The 22,548-nt window shown below is 45.4% G+C and overlaps 1 protein-coding gene and 1 pseudogene across 1 annotated transcript in view; both read right to left on the minus strand.

The window, feature by feature from the left end:
* Abcc2 (ATP binding cassette subfamily C member 2) overlaps nt 1–22,548 on the minus strand; it is a 59,556-nt gene that overhangs the window by 10,992 nt on the left and 26,016 nt on the right. The window contains exons 12-25 of the mRNA XM_052185404.1: nt 21,268–21,405; nt 20,592–20,738; nt 18,873–18,957; nt 18,135–18,201; nt 16,491–16,617; nt 14,196–14,372; nt 12,703–12,870; nt 9,892–10,072; nt 7,843–7,969; nt 7,437–7,572; nt 6,203–6,422; nt 5,898–6,052; nt 3,408–3,563; nt 1,265–1,464 (exon numbers count right to left, since the gene is read on the minus strand). Of these exons, the coding sequence (XP_052041364.1) occupies nt 1,265–1,464; nt 3,408–3,563; nt 5,898–6,052; nt 6,203–6,422; nt 7,437–7,572; nt 7,843–7,969; nt 9,892–10,072; nt 12,703–12,870; nt 14,196–14,372; nt 16,491–16,617; nt 18,135–18,201; nt 18,873–18,957; nt 20,592–20,738; nt 21,268–21,405 (2,084 nt within the window). The remainder of the gene's footprint in view (nt 1–1,264; nt 1,465–3,407; nt 3,564–5,897; nt 6,053–6,202; nt 6,423–7,436; nt 7,573–7,842; nt 7,970–9,891; nt 10,073–12,702; nt 12,871–14,195; nt 14,373–16,490; nt 16,618–18,134; nt 18,202–18,872; nt 18,958–20,591; nt 20,739–21,267; nt 21,406–22,548) is intronic.
* Nucleotides 10,565–10,981, minus strand: LOC127684356 (NADH dehydrogenase [ubiquinone] 1 beta subcomplex subunit 9-like; annotated as a pseudogene).

The raw sequence follows: 22,548 nt of genomic DNA on the forward strand, positions 1-22,548 counted from the left end.
TATGCCTTTTTCTTCTTGGAAAGTCTAAGAAAAACCTCTGACCTCTCCATGTTCCAAATCTTTTTTTAAAAATTTATTTATTTTTATTTATATGAGTACACTGCAGCTGTCTTCAAACAGCTGCACCAGGAGAGGGCATCAGATCCCCTTACAGATGGTTGTGAGTCACCATGTGGTTGCTGGGAATTGAACTCAGGACCTCTGGCAGAGCAGTCAGTTCTCTTAACCACTGAGCCATCTCTTCAGCCCCATCTATTTATTTATTATATACACAGTGTTCTGCATATATATCTGCATGTCAGAAGAGGGCATCAGATCTCATAACAGATGGTTGAGCCACCATGTGGTTGCTGGGAATTGAACTCAGAACCTCTGGAAGAGCAGGCAGTGCTCTTAACCTCTGAGCCATCTCTCCAACCCTCCATATTCCAAATAATACTGATCATCACTGGCCTGCCCTTAACATCTCAAGCCACTGAAGAATTTCTGTTCCCCAAATCTTTCTCTCTCAAAGGCATCCCTAACTGCTTGTCTCGGTTTCCCGATTCCCGTCTGCTGAGGTTGACTGTCTCATTTCTTGTCATTTGCACCTTTACCAAACCGTCCTCCCAGCAGCCTCTGCTTCTGCGTCGCTTCTGAGCATAGTGCTTGTGGAGGGTCTCGTCCCAGGCTCAGGGAACCGAACACAAGATGCTCAATTTACCCAGTAGCTGAATGGTACTTGAGTTCCCAAATACTCACAAATGTCACATGATTTTTACCGTAACTGTAAGATACTTTGAAAAAGGAAGACAGCCGGGCGGTGGTGGCACATGCCTTTAAGCCCAGCACTTGGGAGGCTGAGGCAGGCGGATTTCTGAGTTTGAGGCCAGCCTGGTCTACAGAGTGAGTTCCAGGACAGTCAGGGCTACACAGAGAAACCCTGTCTCGAAAAAAACCAAAAGCAAGCAAGCAAGCAAACAAACAAACAAACAAACAAATAAATGAAAGAAAGAAAAAGGAAGATACTGATATTTCCTTAGAGCAGGCAAGGCAATTCACCTAGCTTGGTCAACACAGGCCTGGGAGGGAGAACTAGTCTCTAACTCCAAAGTTCATACTTTCTTCTTTCTACTTACATAGCATAATAGGCTATGTGGGGCGGGGGGTGGGGGGGGGCAGGATGAATTTTATACCATCGGTTATAACTGCTCTCCCTTGCCAAATGTCAAACACATATAACCCTGAGATATTCATGTAAGTAAATGCTCAAGGCAGGCCTCACCTGTTGGAGGTAATCCAGGAAAAGATGCATTTCTGGTTGGTGTCAACCTGCTTCTCATTCCATGCTAGAAATCGCTGCTGGTGCTCAAAGGCACGGATAACAGGCAAACCCGAGACAGTCTCACTAAAGTGAGAATAGATCGGAGATTTGGTGACAGAGTCCAACCGTCTCAGCTGGCGGGAAGTAGCCACATAAAACACCTGAACACAAAAACCGAGAGTCAGTTAGTGACAGTCAGGAAGCATACACTCCTTCCCCTCCCCCTCCTCCCCCTCTTCCTTTCCACTCCTCCTCCCTCCTCCTTCATCCTTCTCTTCCTTCCTCCTCCTGAGACATTCATTTACATAAATACTTAAGGGAGTCCTCACCTGTTGGAGGTAATCCAGGAAAAGACACATTTCTGGTTGGTGTCAACCTGCTTCTCATTTGCATGCTTCCCCCTCCCCCTTTACTCTCCTCCTCTTTCCCCTCCTCCCTCTCTCCTCCTCCCCCTCCTTTCTCTCCCCTCCCCCTCTTTCTTCTTCTGCCATGACCCAACATTTGTCACTTGATGACTGTGGCTCACATCTGAACAGGAAGGAGGCCTGGAATATTATGTGGCTAGAATAATGAGGTACAAGGAAGGAACAGTAAGAAGGCTGTAGCGGTGGGAAACGCAGGGAGGCAAAACTGAGGAGACTGTACTGCAGCCTTAGAGATTCGAGCTTCTAAAGCCCAGGAGCCTGGTTATCAGGCTCAAGATTTTCATACCTTATCCAAATGGCAGTTTCGGTGCTGGCTAGAGAAATGGTTACCAAGAGGATTTTGTAAAAAAAATGCTAGGACCCGGGGGATGTGTAAAGTAGGAAAGACATGACTCAGTGTTTAAGAACACCAGATGCTTTCCCAGAGGTCCTGAGTTCTGTTCCCAGCACCTACATGGTGGCTCACAGCCATCTGTAACTCTAGTCCTGTGTACTAGATATGTGCAATGGTACATGTATGTACATGCACTGCAGGCAAAACGCTCATCCACAGAAAATAAAATAAATACATCTCTTAAAAATAGTGGGAGTGGAGCTTGATTAAAATGAAGGTTGACCAGCGGAGAGACCAGAGCTGGTGGGGTGTGTGAGCGTGTAAGTGGGACTGGATGTAAGGGGATGTAGGTGAATGTCCACGGATGAGAGGCGCGGGGAATGGGTTCACAGCATTGCTGGAACCTGTAAGGATTTGTTGAAGCATGGACAGAGCCTTTGAGAATCAAAGTGCAAAATACTTCGACTCAGAGTCTCCTCAAATAATCCTGCCTGCCTTGTAGATTTGCTGCGGCTAGTTAAGAGGCTGTTCTGGACATAAATGTGTACCTGCAGAAGGGGCACACATCTTACCGTGTTATACAAGGCAATGCAACCATGTTGTGTGCTGTGTGCCCTGAGAACTGTAAGCGGAAATAAATCCTTTCCTCCCCAACTTGTTTTGATCATGGTGTTTCATCACAGCAATAGAACCCTAAAGGCAGGGAGCTTATGGAGCTGTGAAAATTTACCCCAAGTAATCTCTCTCTCTCTCTCTCTCTCCCCTTCTCTCCATTCCTCTCTCCCTCCCTCCTCCTTTCACCTTCCTTCCTTCTCCCTCTCAGTGCTCTGCCACTGGGCTATATATTCCAACCCCTCAACATAGGAGTGACATCTCAGTGATTAAAAGCACTGACTGCTCTTCCAAAGGACCTGGGTTCAATTCCCAGCACCCGCATGGCTGTTCACAGCTCTCTGTAATTCCAGTCCCAAGGGGTCTGACATCCTCACATAGACATACATGGAAGCAGAACACAATGTACATCAAACCAACCAACCAACACCCCCTGTCATTTAACAACATCATCATCAACAACAAAATGTTACATAAAAAAATAAGCAACAACAATGAAACGTCTTGATTCTAAACATGTCTCCTACCTAAGCTCTCTGGGGGCAGTTGAGGGTGACACATGCTGTGACCCACACACTGGCTAATACTGACAACTGAGCTTTGGAGGATCTCTGTGCTTTCCTGAGCACGTCAAAGATGCTGGAGAGGAGCTGCCCACCTTAAACATAAAGGAAGCATTTTATAGGATTTCAGAAGTGGAGAGGGGGACCCTGCCTTTCTTTCCCAAACCTACCTGCACAGAGATGTAGAAAATACCGAGAGGGATGATGATGATGGCGAAGACTGGGGTGGCCGTGCAGATCATCACGAGAGTGCTAACTATGCCAAAAAAGCACAACAGCCAGCTTCGCAGAGTTTGGGGGAGCATGTCGTCCACAGTAGAAATATCCTGGGGGTACAGATTAGGAGAATTGATGAGTCAGTGAACCTGTAAGACTGTGCTCATCTTCCCGACTCCAGCCTGGAACACTCAGATTGGTTTATTTCCTTAGGACTCTGTCATTTCATCTCAAGTTATCCATTTGGAACAGATCATACCGGTCACCCCAAATCTATCAAATGTCTGGGGTCTCCTTACTTTTCCAAATGCTTCCACAGATACATGGCAAACTCTTCAGCTTTCCCAATAGATTTGGTGGATTTCTCACTCTCTCACTCATCAACTTCATTAGACCTACTCTGCAAACTACTAGAGCCTTTCAGAGAGATCCCCAGTTTACCGGTTCTCATTCTATTAAATACCCAGTTGAGAGTCTGGCGCACAATAGACACCCGATATGCACTTATTTAAAAACTCTGGTCTACACAGCTTTGTCTTCCACCTTTACTTGTACTCCATTTGCTCCATAGAGCTTCAGAGGGAAAGGGGACTCAGTGTGTCTCCTGCTGCTCAACGTCCCAACCAAGGAACCCAGAAGTGAAGATGGGTTTAACTGCCATATGGTCTCAGGGCATGTGAAATAAACTGAGGAAATTAACAGAAGGGTAGTTGGTTTGGAACACGCTCAGAAAGCCTGTTTTATATCTTGGGTCACCCTTGCCTGCCTTTCCTAGAGGATTGTGTTAATCCTATATATCAGTTGTCCATGTGAACACTAAGACAAGTCCAGATGATTTCTGGAATTTCCCAAGTTCAGCCAGGGACACTAGTTCACAAGGGAGTTCTGTATTGGGGTACTTCTGAGTCTATTTACCTGCCCCTCGCTATGTCAGCACGCATATAAGTTAGCCACATCGAGGGCTGGCAGAAAGGCCGAATCCTCACTAGCTACCCCTTCTACGAGGATGACTTTGATCCTTACCTGTCATAGATTCTCCACCTTATTTTCTTCTACTCTCTCTTTTCTTAAGAACTCGGTCTTGGTTTCTAGAAGACCCCATATCCAACTTGCTCATGGCCCTGAACCAACTCTGCAACATAACTTACGATATGATTGTGAGTTTTCTTTCTCAAGTAGAACCAGTCAGCAAATCTGATTGTAGTCTAACTAGCTCACAGGAAGACCCCTGTGTCCATTCCCAGAAGACAGACCATGCATATAATGACACTAAAAAGACTACAGAGGCTAAAGAATTCTTCTGAGAAATATCTTCATCTAAAAGTATGTGCTCTTTACTGACTAACTAGTCATGGTCTCCAATGACAGCATCACTATTTCTACCCTACAGGAAGAGGAGAATGGGAAATTACCTGTCTACTTTCTAAGTAAGATTGCTGTGTGCTCAGGTCCTGACTGTAGGCTACAATCCCTACAACAACCATTGTAGGACCATTTGTACATCTTATAAAATGCTTTTAAGCAGAGAACTAAAACCTGTGTTGACAACACTTTATAATCATCCAGAATTGCCTGGCTTCTGCCTCTTATCCTGAAACTTCCATTTCAGATGCACTTAGAGGAGTCAATGAATGATTAGGTCTAGTCCATGGAAGGAAGCCATCTTCACATCTAATAGTACCAGACTCATTGGTAATACTCAACTAACAGTAGGAAAGGAACACCCAAGTTCCCACGGTCCTGGGATCTGTGCAGATGGAAGCAGTGTTTGAGATCTTCTTTCCACACAGACATCCTGATCCGAAATTCAGACCTAACTTACTGGTTCTTGAAGCATCAAAAGTTTTAAGAATGGAGATAAGTCAAGGAAATGGCCATCCTGTGCTCCCTTCTGTTAGCCGTCCCAAGCAGAGAGTGGGCTCTTCTGAAGCACCCTCTCCTTCCCCTGCTCTAGTGTCCACACCTCACCACTGCAATGCTCACTGTTTCTCTCACTTCAATGAGTTAATATCAGCTTTTCTGATATTTCCCTCTCTCACCATGGGTTTGAGCTTGCCCTCTTTTCCTGTCGTTCCACTGTGCCCAGAACACCTCTGCCCATGCCATTGCTGTTTTTAACCGTATCGTAAGTCTTTTCTTTGATTTTTCTCCTTCACTAGATAATAAGCTACTGAAAGGCCTGACGTGTCCATCCCTGGGATTCTTGAGACTTCACAGGGTGTATACCAGAAATACTTGCATGCTGAGTAGACAAAGCCTGCGCTGCAGAGCTGACTTGGGGGAAGGCTCTCTGTCTGCCTGTCTGTCTGTCTGTCTGTCTCTCTCTCTCTCTCTCTCTGTCTCTGTGTCTCTGTGTTTCTGTCTGTCTGTCTCTCTCTCTGTCTCTCTCCCACAATTAGAAAGATCCTCAGTATGTAAGCATCCCAGTGTGTTGAGAAACTTACACCAGCAAATCTGTTCACAATCCGGCCTGTGGGAGTTGTGTCAAAAAAACTCATGGGTGCTCGAAGGATGTTGGTTAGCAGCTGCCCGTGCAAAGTTTTGGATGCACTTCTGCAAGCGTATATGCTCCATAGACTCGAAACAAGCAAAAATAAACCTAGAAATAGAGGCGCATTTGTTAATAGCATGCACACAACTCCTGAAGATCTGTGCCTGGGGCACAATAGCAAATGCTTTCCTGAGCCGTCGGAAATGTATAGGTCCAGACAAATCCCATAGAGATGTCTACCACAGCCACCTGACATACCTTGTGCTACTCCCAGAGCTCCAAAGACCCCGATTCTCATGTCCCTCTGAGAAGATGAATAGCTGGTCTCATTCCAGTTTGCAGAGTCACTGGTCCAAGCACTCAGCCAGAGGTTGGAGCCAATAAAGGCAACATAGTTCAGTACATAGAACAAGACAATGAAGAAGATGGACCACCATCCTACTGCTTGCAGGTATTTCAGGTAGATGGAGAACTTCACCTGCAAAGACCCCGTCAACATTATCTTCAAGGGCTCTGGGTAAGGAATTAAAGAAAACTAACCACTGTTGGGATGGCTGTGGGGGAGGAGAGGGGTTGTGTTGGATAGTTATTTATCAGTGTGATGAAAAGTTAGGAAGAGGGAACCTCAATTGAGAGAGTGCCCCCGCCAGATTGGCTTGAAGATAAGCCTGTGGTCTATTTTTTTTTTATCGATGATTGATTGGGAGGTCTCAGGTCACCATGGTGGTGCTACTACCTGGGTGCTATAAGAAAGCAGGCTGGGCAAGCCATGGACCACAAGCTCTTAAGCAACTTTCCTCCAAAGCTGCTGCTTGAGTTCCTGCCTCTTGTTCCTGCCCTGCTTGAGTTCCTGTCTCTTATGACTTTCCTCAGTGAAAGGTTATGACCTGGAAGTGTACGATAAAATAAATCCTTTCCTCACCAAGTTGTTTTTGGTGTTTTGGCTAACTAAGTCAAGAAGTGATGTCCCCTGGAAAAGTGGGTAGCAAAACTTAGTAGCCAGTGATCACCATTTCTACACATGGCCAGGATATGTTGATGCTAAAAGTACCATGCAAGGCCAATGCCATTATTAATAAGCACTTAACTGTGATGGAAGAGGGTTGCAAAGGCCAGCACTTATTAAGACCTGGGAATCTGTGCTTCTAAGTGTCCTTAATTTTCCTTGTGCACGCTGGCTCTGGTGCTAGTGCTTTCCAGCTCCTACTTCAGAGAAGTGTCCCCGTTCTCCACACATGAGAATAGAAGCAAACATTCATCCTTTATAGAGATATGATTTTCCAGAGAATCTCTGTCTCTGCTTTTACCTGAACAATGCATTTGAATGTCTGCAAAGGAATAGAGCTCATTGTTCCATTAGTTCTGTGGTTAAGTTTCAACTAGTTTCTAAGGTTTTTTTTTTTTTCAGACTCCAAGCCTTATATCATGTCTAGCAATCCCATGTGTGTGTGTGTGTGTGTGTGTGTGTGTGTGAACACAAGCATGTGTTTACCTTCCCGGTTTCCACAAATTCCTTCTTAATTAGTTTTTGTCCTTTCACTACTTCTTCCTTCTTATCCAAGGCATTCACACTTTTAATTTTCAAAGAGTTTTTGAGGGACTTCCCACGCCTGCTGCTGGACCTGGAGCTGAGGTGAAGAAGGGAAAACACCCCTGAGCATGCAGACACAGAGATCGTCGTACAAGCAGCTGTCACAACCTCTGCTGGCCTCAAAGAGTATTCAGAGCCGAGGGCTGGTGAACTCCACAGCCCTAGCCCTCCCTCCGCCACCCACGGAAACAAAGGCAGAGCTGGCCCTTCATGACATCTGTTCTCTCAGGAAAAGTCCACACAGAAAAAGAAAGATCAAGTCTTGTTAAGGGAGCAGGAAGAGTTGCCAACTGAACACACGAGCTACCTGCGGCTCAGTGTCCGGCGAAGGCTGTTTTCTCTTCTCATGTTCAAGGAAGCCGCGTCCTCAGGGATTTCCTCCATGGTTGGCATCAGCCCAGAGTCATCGTCCTCTTCCTCACTGTCATTGTTGACTAAGGAGACAGACATGTTAGAAGTTAGGGGGATTTCTAACCCTATGAAGGAAGGACTCAGAGCAGTATGAGAAAGGAGAGAAAAGCCCCTCGGATATTACTCATCAAGGGAGCTCTGATACATACACTATTTATAATTCAAAGGTCTTTTTTAATTGCCGAATCTTGGTCATTGGGCACCTTGCAGTAGTTTAATGTGCCCCACTTCCATCTCTCTCTCCTCGGCTAGTATAACTCATAAACCAATAAAATATCATATAAACATCATTATACACACGAAAACTAGAGGTCAAGCAGCCTCTTAAGGAGACAAAGTTGGTTTGGCACTACCCCCGAAAGCCCTAACCCAGGATAATTGCCTGAGAATTGGCTTTCACAGTACCAGAAGGTACCATGCAACCTTCCAAGGGAGGGTAGTAACCGATAGCCCTATCTAGCTATGCCAAATATGAAACACAGCAAAGACCAGCATAGCATGACAACCCTAAGGTGAAGCAGTGGCTTGTATTCCTTGGCAGGAACCAGAAGGGCTCTGGTGAGGCCCACTCTCACCCACTCAACAAGAAAGAAACTGAGGCTGGAGGGAAGAAAGAGAGTGGGGGAGGGGGAAATAGCACGTGTGCACGTGTGTGTGTGTGTGTGTGTGTGTGTGTGTGTGTGCACGTGTTTCCTTCTTTAGCACCTTAAAAAGGAACAAATTCTGCTGTCACCTTTATAATATCGGTATGGCGTCTAGACGTATAGATAATAGATTTGTTTTTGTTTAAGCTATCTAGTTAATGTTACTTGGTTATTAGCAGCTTATAGGAATTTAATACAGAGAGTCAATATCAATACAACTCACTTTTTCCTCCCCTCGTTCCAATTATATTCCAAGTCCCAGAATGGATGAAATAACATGTTATGCTCAGGGACTTACATAATTGCTCTTAAATAACCTCCCAATATTTAGCAGAAGGCCTAATTTCTGGAATACTTTTCCATCTCTCTCTCTCTCTCTCTCTCTCTCTCTCTCTCTCTCTCTCTCTCTCTCTCCCCCTCCCTCCCTTCCTCCCTTCCCCTCCCCCTCCTCCTCTCTCTCCTAATCCTGACCTCTCATTTGTGACTGCCATCTGATGCCATACCCAGTACAACTGTTGTATGAGATCCTTGGAAAGAGTCAGAGTAAATAGGCTTAGGTGCTAACCATGGCTAATCAGTGAGCACGATGATGGTGGGGGGAGCACAATGGTGGTGGTGGGAGCACAGTGGTGGTAGTGGGAGCATAATGGTGGTGGATGGAGCACAGTGGTGGTGGTGGGAGCACAGTGGTGGTGATGGGAGCACAGTGGTGGTGGTGGGAGCACAGTTGTGACAGTGGGAGCACAGTGGTGGTGGTGGGAGCACAATGGTGGTGGTGGGAGCATGGTGGCAGTAGGAACACAGTGATTGTGGTGGGAGCACAATGGTGGTGGGAATTGTTTCTATGGTTCAATATACAGTAATTTTTAATGTATTAATCAATATTTCTTTGTTAAGGATTATCAAAATGTTACCATCCTGTGAAGCTGTCCGAGATTTAATGAATTTGAAGCAGTTTGAGTAACTTGAGTAAACAGGCTTGTCATCCCTACAAGTGGATGCCTTACACCATTGCTCTCCCGCCCACCCCCATGGGGCCTCTCATTCAAACATTCAGTTGTACAAGCCGAAGTTTGTTTTGATTGCATGTCAGAGGTAGCAGAGTAGAAAGTCCCACTCATTTGACACAGGCACAGAGTTTTGCTTTCTTTACAGAGACCCAGAACACAGAAGAATGGAGTTTGAATCTCTAGGCAATTCAGCTCCAAGTGTAATTCGCTAGATGGCTCAGGCTATAGCTACTGGTTTACCATCCCGCTAAGACCCCCAAGCTCCACCGTGTTCCAAGCTTGCTTACAAACCTGTGGCCTCTCCCTCAGGCCCTGAATGCTTCATGAATGTCTTCCAGTTCTTAGCAAACACTCCCTTCTTGCCCAGCAGGTCACGATAGGATCCTTTCTCTAAGATGGTGCCTTTCCCCAGAACTACAATCTCATCCACTTGAGGAAGGAAGTGAATTCCGTGGGTAACAAAGATCCGCGTCTGTGAAAACAAAATCCAGGGCTGGAGAGACGGCTCAGCAGTTAAGAGCACCGGCTGCTCTTCCGGAGGTCCCGAGTCCAAATCCCAGCATCCACAGGGTGGCTCACAACCATCTGTAATGGGATCTGATGCCCCCTTCTTGTGTGTCTGAAGATAGGTATGGTGAACTCACATACATAAAATAAATAAGTAAATCTTAAAAACAGACAAACAAACACCAAAATCAAGTTGCTTTGATGATTCCAGGCCCACCATTGTCTCTGGATTGCTCTAAAACGGGGGAAAAAAACCAAACAAACAAACAAACAAAAAACCCCCAGGCTTGTCAATCTCTCCTCGGAGCTTGGCTTTTAGAATATGGGCCCCAACCACGTGGCTCATTTTGCTTTACCTTCTGTTCCCAGCATCTCACCTTAAAACATCACCCCGTGGGAGACACCAACGAGAGTCGTGGATCTACCCATAATTATTGTCCTTGTCTAGTTATTTTTATTAGGGCAAGTGTGAGCATGTTCTGGAACTCTCACTGGAACATGACCAGTGAGGTGCCTGTCTCTGTGTGGGCCGTTTCTGAGGTCTGGTCACAATATGCCACCATAATGGAGGTAAGTCACCTTCCCTTCCGACGGGAGGCAAAGCTTCAGTCACAGTACCATCGGGCGATGTTTCCTCCTGCAACTGCCTAACCTCCCCGATCCCAGCTCTCCATCCTCAGTCTCTTCCACTGCTCTCTCTAGGAAAAGTAATCAGGATACATTGCTTTCTCGGAAGGGTGCCAGTAATCTAAGCAGCACTCACTCATCTCTCATGGGAAGGGCCCCCAGGAGAGTCTGGGAAGATCGACGGCTGAGGATGCTGATTTTGCCAGGTTTCTTCCTCCTCCCTCAGCAGCTGGGCAGCCCTCATCATATCCTTCCACCTCCCTCAGCGGCTGGGCAGCCCTCATCATATCCTTCCGCCTCCCTCAGCAGCTGGGTAGCCCTCATCATATCCTTCTGCCTCCCTCAGCAGCTGGGTAGCCCTCATCATATCCTTCTGCCTCCCTCAGCAGCTGGGTAGCCCTCATCATATCCTTCTCATTCTTATGCTCTTCAAACCAGGCTCTCATCAAGCGAGCAAGTACTGATATTTGTCCCTGTGGATACACCATGACTTGAGGTGGCGCTTATATAGCAGCAGCACCTTCTGTCGGTGGGCCAGGTAAGCCGGGGGAGAGCAGAACGCCATAGCGCCCCCCCCCACACACACATTTTGAGCGGCCGCCACCCATAACTATTTTCCTATAGCATCAGTGAGGTTTGCTGCCGCGTGCTCTCCGCCATGTACCTGAATGACAACACTGAGCTGAGAGAATCCCTTAGACCAACACCTATCCTTATAGCGAGATTACTGGATAATTATTCCTTTTCACTTACTAGATGTTCACTTACCTAGCTAGCTAATCAACTGTATGAAAAAGATCTTTCAGTAAGTTAGGGATACTGTGGGAAAAGAGACGCCATTTTTATCTAGGCCTTCCTAGTGTTGGACAGTGGACATACTTTGTATTCCTGTATTGATGACTGAGACAGGAACTCGCCTCACACAAAGACTGGTCAACCAACAAGGGAGCTGAATGAGACTATGTGGGGTCGTAATGGGCTTCTGAGAGAAAACCTAGGCCCACTGCGCTAGCCCTCTGCCTCACGAGACAAAAACATCTAGAGTCTTCTTACCTGAAATGTCTCGGAGATCCTCATCTCTTATGCCCCTGTCCCTTTCTCAAGTGTATTGGTAAGACGTGGGGATCCCTCCAAGGTTTTCACTGAAGTTTGCGCAGAGTACCGCAGAGTACCGTTAAAATACCTTTCGGGTGTTTTGTTTTGTTTTGTTTTCAACAAAGTTGCCACTGGGTAGATGTCAGTTCCTGAGTGAATGAAACCTAGACGGTCTTAGGGACAGAAGGCTGGACTAAGACCAGGAGGAAAAGGGAGTTCCTGCAGACCCACTGAGCTAAGATGGAGGCAAGGAGCCTCGGCAGAACGGCAAGCTGCCTCTTCAGGCCTGTCACCCTCTGGCTAGCAGGATTCAAGAAATCTTGAAGGAGTGGGACTGGAGTGATGGCTCAGCTGTTAAGAGCACTGACTGTTCTTCCAGACGTCCTGAGTTCAATTCCCAGCAACCACATGATGGCTCACAGCCATCTGTAATGGGATCTGATGCCCTCTTCTGGTGTGTCTAAGGACAGCTACAGTTGACTCATATAAACAAAAGTAAATAAATAATATTTAAAAGAAAAAGAAAAAAAGAAATCTCGAAGGAAACAAGCCACATATGGTTGGACTCTCTCTGCCTATTGCTAAAGAAAATGCTATTATCAATAGAGGGGTAAAGATGTATGTTTCTTGTTATAACCACAGGTCTAACTCCCCCCCCCCCCCCGCCCCCAGAATCAGAACAGAGAAAGCCCTGATAGCCAGTTTCAGCCTAGGCCAAGAGTTCATAATGGGAACCTTCAAGGAACAGATGTTAACGGAGACAGGAGAACATAGGTAAGGATGTCTTCTTCAGGACAATACTGTTCTGAGAGGTGTGTATGACACACCCTAAGCCCTCCCTCCTGCCCTTCTCACTGAATAACTTCTCCTCACCTTGCCACTCAACAGGCCATTGGGGCCCACAACCTTGTTGAAAATGTGTTTTCCCACGTGAGCGTCCACAGCCGACAGGGGGTCGTCTAGGATATAGATGTCTGCATCTTGATAAGTAGCTCTGGCCAGGCTGACTCGCTGCTTCTGACCACCACTGAGATTTATACCCTGAGGACGAAAGTCATTTCTATCAAGCGATAAACCCTAGGCCAGCTTCCCAAGTCTGCTAAGGAGGGGTAAAAAGAAGACATTTGCCCAATAAGGTGTTAAGGCTTAAGCATATTGTGTTCCTTTATACAAAGTAACTTCTATTCAAATAACTTTAGCCCAAATAATTAGTCTTGTCCAACTTTTTTAGCATGTAGTTTGCTTTTTTTTTAACACTGACACTTTCTGTCTTGTGGGCAAGTGGAGCTAACATAAGAGAAGGGGACCTGTCACTAAGTAGTACTTCAATTAATGGGTTCTGAATTAAAGGAAAAGACAACCTAGAGCTGTATTTTAACTCAACTCCCAGTGTCTCAAGATCCTTGTCCCTAGAAGGGGTGTAAGGGAACCCCTTAGACCAATGCCTTATCCTTATAGAAAGATAACTGGTTACTTGTTTATGTTCAGTTTTTAAATTGGTTGTTCTGTTCATTTTTTTTAAAAGGGAAGAAAGGATAAAAATATTTTAAACATCTAGTAATTAAGAAATTTCTAAGTAAATTATGGTCTATCTATCCAATGGATATAATACAGTGACTAAAATCAATGTTTATTAAAGATTCTTGTATTTGCTTCCAGGTACAAAGTTAAAAAAATTGAAAGTCAGTTCTGGTGGCGCAGGCCTTTAATCCTGGGTAGCAGACACAGATGGATCTCTGCAAGTTTGAGGCCAGCCTGGACTAGTACGCTCCAGGTCAGTCAAGGCTACATAGTTAGACCATGACTCAAAACACATGCAAAAATAGTTATTTATATACAGTATGCAGCCACATAGACATGTTTTGTGTGTTTGTGACTATTATGATTTATCAGCATAATTTTTTCACTACTGTCCTCACCGTACTGATTGGTTTTGTGTGTCAACTTGACACAAACTGGAGTTAGCGCAGAGAAAGGAGCCTCCCTTGAGGAAATGTCTCCATGAGATCCAGCTGTGGGGCATTTTCTCAATTAGTGATCAAGGGGGGAGGGCCCATTGTGGGTGGTGCCATCCCTGGGCTGGTATTCTTGGGTTCTATAAGAGAGCAAGCTGAGCAAGCCAGGGGAAGCAAGCCAGTAAGAAACATCCCTTCATGGCCTCTGTGTCAGCTCCTGCTTCCTGACCTGCTTGAGTTCCAGTCCTGACCTCCTTTGGTGATGAACAGCAATGTGGAAGTGTAAACTGAATAAACCCTTTCCTCCCCAACTTGCTTCTTGGTCATGTTTGGGCAGGAATAGAAACCCTGACTAAGACACTGTTTTTCTTCAATGATTTCCACCCCTTCAAAGTTCTTTGCCCCAAGTACCTTCTCTCCGATCTCAGCCATGTCTCCTCCAGGCAGCATTTCCAAGTCTGAGAGGAGAGCGCACGCTTCGAGAACATTCTGGTACTTCTTTTCATTGTATTCTGATCCAAACAGGATGTTATCTTTGATGGTCCCATTCTGAATCCAGGCCTGCTGAGGGACATAGGCTGTGGAGCCCTAAATGGGAAGGATAAGACACAGTCACAGACACAGAAATGGAGGCTGGAGAGTAGCAAGGAACAAGCAATGCTTAGGTTTGCAGAGCTAAAGCTAGGCTCCCTGAGTACCATCCTCTTGCCTGCATGCCTTTTTATCCTAGCGTTATCTTGCCTTGATCCTGAAAATCAGAGGGCATGTACATGCTGCTAAGAACAGGGGTTTAGTCAAATCCAATGACTTGGTTAGAACTAATAGAATGTTAATTCTTTCAAATGGCGTAGATGATACCCTGGGAAGAAAATTCCAAAGAGGCTGAAATTAACACAGCAAGAGGATAGAGACTGATAAATGACTGCATTTGAGGAATAACTGAATTGCACATCAGCAACAGAAAGTCTCCTAAAAGGCGTGAGGAGACAGAGTTAAATCTGTATTCCTCTCTGCTACAGCGCATGCTTTTAAAATGCATTGGCCCGTTGGAGACTGATAGAGAAGGAGTGATCTCAGCATACTGTGAAAGAAGGAATGTTTCATTTCCCAAGCAGGTTAAAGTAAAGCAACCCGGTGCAAAGTTTCTCATAATTAAAAAGAATGCCTTATAAGGGGCTAAAAAGATCTTCGTGGTCCAAAGAGTGGCTGGTTTAATGATGGAAAATTGTTTACAACTTCCTGTTATAACTCTAACTCTGGAGAAACTCAGAGAGTTCATGAAAATGCCCTGAGTTCACGTTCCTCTGTTTTCAAACAAACAAACCAAACTTTAGGAATTCTACTTAAAGATGTAGCTCTCAAAGGAGGTGTGCTGGGCACTGTGCCCCAAGCTACTCAGGAGGCTAAGTGAGGGCATCCCAGATTCAAGGCCAGCTTGTGCTGCAGAGGGAGACAGGCTACAACTTGTTTTAAAAACAAAAGGCAAGAAAAGGGAACTGGTAGAAATGGTTAGCTCCAAAACCCAGTGTAAAGCAGGCCACGGTAGGGTGTGTCATGATGTCAGCGCTCCTAAGGGGAATTGGGAAGCAGAGACCACGGAACCATTCTGGAAGCTTGCAGTCAGCAACCTGGTATGCATATTAGTGAACAACAACAGAGACATCTGAGGTTATCTTCTGACCTTGACGTGCATACTGTAGCACAAGTACACACACACACACACACACACACACACAAGAGTGGGAGGTGTTAAAGGAGAGATAGTGCTCAGGGAGAGCATTTGCCTAGTCTCTACAAGGCTTTGGGTTCAGTTCTCATCACTGGGAGGATGAGAGAGACTCAACACTAATCACGAGGTACAGATGCCAGTGTTGACTTTACTGCCATTACTGATTTCATTGTTGCTTATTATTGGGACTCTGATTACAAAGTATTTTTGTTGTTTCAAGATTTATTTTATTTTTAAGTGTTTAAGTGTTTTGCCTATATGTGTGTATGTATACCACATGTGTGGCTTGTATCCAGAGAGGCCAGAAGAAAGTATCAGATTCTCTGGAACAGGAGTTACAGAAGGTTGTGAGCCACCACGAGGACGCTGGAAACCAAATGCAGTCCTCTGTGAGAGCAGCAAATGCTCGTAACTGTCGAGTCATCTCTCCAGCCCTGCCCTGCACAATCAAGTTTTTAGTAACCTATTACAACTTTTTCCTAGGTCCTTGTACTTAAAAATATATTTATTTATTTATTTGTTTGTTTGTTTATATGAGTGCACTATTGCTCTCTTCAAACACACCAGAAGAGGGCATCAGATCCCATTACAGATGGCTGAGAGCCACCTTGTGGTTGCTGGGAATTGAACTCTGGACCTCTGAAAGAGCAGTCAGTACTCTTAACCACCGAGCCATCTCTCAATGTGAGGTTTTCAGACACACACATATTTACAGCAGAAATATGCCTATACTGTGATGGAAGACATCTCTAGTCAACAATTTAAATAACCTGGTATACGTGTACAAATCACATTGACAGCTCATCAAAACTGCCGAGTCTTAGGTTCTTTCCCCAGAATCTGGTTGTATAAGACTGGAGTGAGGCAGAACATCTACAGTTCACAATAGCATCAGATGTCTCTAAGAGCCAAATGAGGAAAGCACCCCAGTGCCTGTGTGTGGGGTTGGAAGTCTTCCTCATTACACTCCCACTCACCTTGATGGTGATGTGCCCATGGACATTTTCCATTTCTCCCAGCATGGCTGATACCAAAGAGGACTTCCCAGAGCCTACAGTGCCCACCACAGCCACCAGTTGGCCTGGCTTTATGTCCAGGTTCACACTGAAAGAGAGAAATGTTTCTGAAGGACATGGGTGGGCGAGGGGCAGTCATTCAAGGTGTTTCTCTGACTCTTTATGAAATCTCATTTTAGATAACTTTCCCATCAAGACTAGAAACTGTGCGGTGGATGTATGAGACCTGGAAAGGATTCTTTGTTATTGCTAAGCACCAAGACAGAAGGATGAGGTCTACTTATCAAACTCATCAAAGAAGTTCCTATCCAAGGGGCATTTGCAACAGTAAATGTTCTCCCAGAGGGAGAAAGTTCTCTTAAGGCCAAAGTTGAACAACATCCTCTCAGGAGCCTAGACACCTGATTTGGTTTAGGTCTTGACTCCGATACTGTGGGCCTGGGCAATTTTGAAAGGTCACTTCCTTTGGACTAAGGTTTTGCTTTTAAAGTAGCAAAGTTGTATTTTGCTTCTAAACTAAACTGTTACTTAATATTTCTCAGATTTATTTATTCTATGAGTGATACTTGCTGAAAGAAAATTCCCTTACCTAACCCTAATCCTGAAGATCTGACTTCTCTGGCTGGGGACAGGTCTACACTAAGTTACAATCCCAGGAACTCTTTGTGCCTGCTTAACTATTTGAGTTCCCAAAAACATTTGGAACACCAAGAATCTGTCACACAGTCTTTCCCCACCCGCTCTGGATTGTCATAGTGAAGTGGGAACTGTGTATGATTGCCTCTCTACAAAGGGAAGCTTTTGACTGGGAGGGTTAGAGCAGTGCCTTTTGCTCTGACTGATCCTAGTGTTGACCCCAGAGTGTACTTCAAGGCTACAGGTAGGAGAGAGGGTAGGACGTCATGGAGTTCATTGCTTGGGAGCCAAAGACCATACAGGTTCTGAATTGGAAGGCATCCATAGCTAGAGTGAATGGTGGTTCTGGAGTTCAAAATAGGGTGGACTTAACTGGTACTCTATAAATAACGGCACACAAGAATGAGCTGGTTTATAGTAGTATACTCACTAGCATACTCAGTGAACAGTTTTTTGGTTTTGTTTTTTTGGGTTTTGGGTTTTTTGCTTTGTTTTTTTTTGTTTTTTGTTTTTTTTTTTTTTTAGCATCTTGCCAGATATAGCCCCAGACGGGTCTCAAACTCATGATCCCCTTGCTTGAGCCTCCTGGCTGAGATGGCAGGTGTGTACAGCCACACCCACCTCTGAAATCTAAAGCAATGGTTCCCATTGCCTAGACTGGGGAGAAAAGCTAGATTCTGAAGTTCAGGAGGTGCACGTTCTTTCTCCACCTAGCATCTGGAGGAACAAAGGTCTTCCTGGATTTTTTAACTGGAGACACGAGCATGAAAGCAGATAGAAAATAGAGGCATGGGGAAGGGCTTGTGATCTTCACCCTCAGCGCGCCCCTCCAGGGTAGAGCCTAAACTAGTATCCACGTGAGTACAACATACAGTCTTTTCTGGTGTTCCACTGTATAGAATCTTCTGAGGGCAGGGCAGGGCAGGAGGATCCCGAGGAAGAGCTGGAAAGCAAGGGGACTGAACTCACCCTTGGATCGTGGCTTCCAAGTCCCGGTCCCAAGTAAAAGAGGCTTCTGAAAACTGCACCGCTTTATCTATTGAGAGGAGGGGAGAAAGCCTTCTCTTTTAGTTACACGTAGGCACTCATGTGTCTGTCTGTCTTTCCTTAGCCCATGTGCCTCTGAGTCATCTATCAGCACCCCCAAATCACCTCTGTTAGGTGCTGAGCTTACACTAGCAAGAGGCAATGAACCTAAACTCGGGAACTCAAATTCTTTGGACCTCTAGATGCCTTGCCACCCCAACCTCAGCCCCAATGCCCCCACATCTCCACCCCATCCCTCCCCCAGCCCTCTGTAACCTAGTCCTCCGTGTGAGTTCTATGCTTTTATCTGAGCCCTCCCCATTTTGGACTCCAGATCCACTGCTCTGGCTATGGACACCTTACAATTCAGAAGTCACGTGCTCTGTCACCCCCAAGCTTCCGTCTCATCCACACACTTGCCTCCAGTCTGAGTTCTGTTCCCTGAGTCCCTTGCAGGACTCCCTGCTTATCTCAAAATAGCTGTTTTGCTTCGAAATCTGGCTAAGCACCTCTCTTTAAGTGAGAACACAGTTTGTGCTGTTTGTTATACAAGGCAAATCAGCTCAGAACAGATTCTCTAACCCTTTCTTTTCATTTGTTGTCAAGCTTAAGCCCTGTCTATAAATAGTCTGGTTCTAGCACTATGAATAATTTGTGGAAATAACTTCCAAATTTGTTTACCAAAATTGGAGACATGGTGAATGGCAGATGAGTCCAGATCGTCCCCTCCCAGGTACCTCTCCAGCCGGTCTACAGAAACACTGGCCTAGACAAGGGCACAGAAGATAGTCAGGAATAAGAAAATGCGGTAACAGTCAACACACATTGGACTCCATGGTTTTTGTAGTTGCTTTGGCTTGATTCAGTTTTTCATGAAGTCGGGTGGGTAAGGAGACAGGAGAGAGTCTGGGGTTGAGGTGGGGGAGGGGGAAAATAGACTCAAGATCTGTTATATGGAAAATTCAAAGAATAAATAAAAATGTCATTTAATAAAGAGTTGCTCTTATGGAAATAAAACTAAAGGGAAGAAAGGACTTCGACTTTGTCATTAGCCATGACTTTGCTACAATTGGAACCTCCTGACCACGACCACAGACTCAACAGGACCTCAGCCCTGCAAGCCATCCCACGCTAGACAGAAGTATATAAAGACAGGATATCAGCTCTCAGAGACTCAGGTAATTTAACTCTGCTGCTATTTCTCTCTAAATTTTGGACTTATTTCCAGAAACTGTCTACTACCTTCTTCTGTGACAGCGTCCTAACTTTATACCTACTTCTGGTATTAGGCCTCAGTTGTGCCCCGATTTGACTGAGTCTGTGCCTTGTTGAACCATCCAGTATTATAGCTGATCTACTACTATATTCTCTATAGATGAACTGACAAAAGATTAAATGTTAGCTGGTCTAAGTGCTGGCAGAACACTCTGAGGTTGCTAGACCATGAGGACTTAGGAGGCTTTCAAGGAGCACCCGCACGGCTGTTTTTCATTGTCCTTCCTATTTTCTAGGATGGTTTCTCACAGATATCCAGGCTCTGCTGAAGTAGAAAACCTTAACTAGTCACCTGCCTTGTGGACCAGCACCTGAGAAGTAGACTGTCCTACCAGATCCGTTTTGGTTTAGTGTCACATTGTGTGAAATAGTGAAGGTGTGCACACCTTTACTGAACTGACTTTTGTTGCATATGCAGTAAACTATATCTAAAAAAGAGTGTGCTGATTCCTCACTGGCCAAATGCCCTCGAAGACAGGAAGGCCTTCTCTTTGTCCTCAGTCCTTATGGCTAGAGGTGTCAGATTCTGTCTACCTCGCAAATGAATGCAGACTGGCACTAAGCCCGAAGTTCTGGTCCTGTCATCGGTCTCTCAGCTGCACTTCAGGCTTCCTCTTGAGGTCTAGTCCATGGTAACTATGACCTCAGTGACAATGGTAAGTTTTCAGAACATAGGACAGCGCCTCAGGCTCATGCAAGCTTTAGGAAGTGAGCTTGAGGTTCTCAAAATTATTACCACAATGGGCTCATTCAAAGTCAGAGTCTTTTCTCTTCTTGTGCCATATTTGCTTACTGCTTTGTCAATATCTCCTTTGCTTTAGAACAACAAGCAAGAAACTCGTCTAGGAAAGAGGCTCTGAGTAGATGGCAGGTGCAATCGTAATTGTCTCACTGACTGCCTCTGTAAGATCATCTCCTGTGAAGTGGATGCAGCCGGGATGATGATCCACATTTTAGCCAGAGAGATAAACAAACTGGGGCTCAGAGAGTTTACTAAGATCAAACCATGTTTCCAGAAACCAGACAGGCTTTTAACACTTACCAGCAGATGCTAGATGGGATACAGTAAGCTAGTAATCTGCACTGTAATGCCATTAAGCAGTTAGCAGGGGCATTCTTATGTACCTGGAGGATTGAAGAGATCACCATGGGAAACATGGAGAGAGGAAAGCGCAGGATATTGAAGAGGGTGATGGAGGTGAATGCCTTCTCCGCATCCAAAATGTTGTTGCTATCCACCAGGACGTAAACAGAAAACGTGATCACGGACACCTAGGAGGTGTAAGATCGTAAGAAACTCACTGCTGAAATGGTCCCAAACACCTTTGCAAAAATTTCAGGAGCAGTGCATATCAGAGTTGAAGGAATGTTAGGAATCATCTTAATCTCTTCTGATTACCCAGAGGAAGTTTGATTCCATCAGAGGAAGCACTGTCTCCCCCAAGGAGGGAATGCCAATGACTGGATTGTGAAGGTCAGAGCTTGGGTCCTCTCTCTCTCTCTCTCTCTCTCTCTCTCTCTCTCTCTCTCTCCACCCACATCGCTTCCCCCATGAAGATAAGTCCTCCTGTGCAAATCAGTCTCAGAGACCGCACTCCTGATGAATGTTCTGAACCCTCACTGGTGGCTGCCGACCGAACCAGGGTAGAACTAGAGTTGGGGTCATAGGGGTGGTGACAAGTTTGAGAAGGAGGAGAAAATCCCCTCAAGTTGAGGCTCTAATCTATAGAGACTTGAACTCTAGTAGGAACAGACTTTCTTTCCAGACCAGGACCTCAGTCCGCACTCTTCCTCTGCTCACCAGGATTGGAGTTAAATGTAAGATGAAAATCAACAGCGCCTGCAGCTGGCCGAACCGCAGCAAGTTCTTGAGTTCTTTCTTCCGAATGCCATAGACTTGCTCTTTAAATGAAGGTTCCCAGGCAAAGTATTTCAGGATCTAATGGGTCAGAGAAGAATAAAATCCACACTGTCCCCGCAAAAGGCACCAGGTACACACCTGTGTAAAATAAGGCCCGCCCTTATTTTAGGATAAGCTACCAAAAATTTGGGGGCTGAAAAACCTAGATTATGAAACTTACTAGAGAGGTATCTTATATTTATTGACAACCCACTAAATGCAAAACCTTTCTTTCTTTCTTTCTTTCTTTCTTTTTTTCTTTCTTTCTTTCTTTCTTTCTTTCTTTCTTTCTTTTTTTTTGTTTTTTTGTTTTTTTGGATTTGGCAGAGACGGTTTCTCTGTACAGCCCTAGCTGTTCTGGAACTCACTCTGTAGACCAGGCTGGCCTCGAACTCAGAAATCTGCCTGCCTCTGCCTCCCAGAGTGCTGGAATTGCAGGCATGCACCACCACCGCCCGGCTAAAACATCTACATACTTCACTTAATTTTCCTTTCTTTTCTTTCTTTTTTTTTTTTTTAAACTATCTTTGCTTGCCTGTTCAAATAAATGTGCCGAGACACAGAGCTCCCCATGTTAAAAGGTGGAAATTTCTGGGCAAATTAAGGTAAGAGGGAGGGAGGGGAGAGAGAGAGAGAGAGAGAGAGAGAGAGAGAGAGAGAGAGAGAGAGAGAGAGAGAGAGAGAGAAGACAGCACACAAGAGAGAAATAAATAAATAAAATATTTTCTTTAAAACCTGAAACAAAACAGTGTCTGTGGTGGCTCATGCCTTGGGGGACCTGCTACTGGTGCTTTGCTAAAAGGACTTGTCAATCACCTTCTGAGTGTTTCCATTAGCACCCATAGGTGGATGTGGCTCTCCACCCCGTCAGAGGCAGCTGTTAAAGTGAACACTCACGACTAACTAAAGTGCTAAGAATCAGAGAGAGGTGTTCAGCCCTAAATGGTGGCTCTAAATCACCACCCTCCTCGGCCCAGGGAACATCGCAGAAGGGCGTGGAAGTGATGTGAGAGCCAGTGGTGGGAGGAGGCTGCAAAGCATTGGTTTCTATCCGAGACAGGGACGCAGAGGTTACACTCAGGAGTGTGCAGCAGCTGTCCCTCCCGCCCCCACCCCTATTGTCCCCAGGGATAGGGGAGGGTGCACAGGTCTCACTCTGAGCTGAGGAGCAGCTATTGGCAG

The sequence above is a fragment of the Apodemus sylvaticus genome, chromosome 1 (assembly GCF_947179515.1).
Source record: "Apodemus sylvaticus chromosome 1, mApoSyl1.1, whole genome shotgun sequence".
In the NCBI taxonomy this organism is placed as follows: Eukaryota; Metazoa; Chordata; class Mammalia; order Rodentia; family Muridae; genus Apodemus; species Apodemus sylvaticus.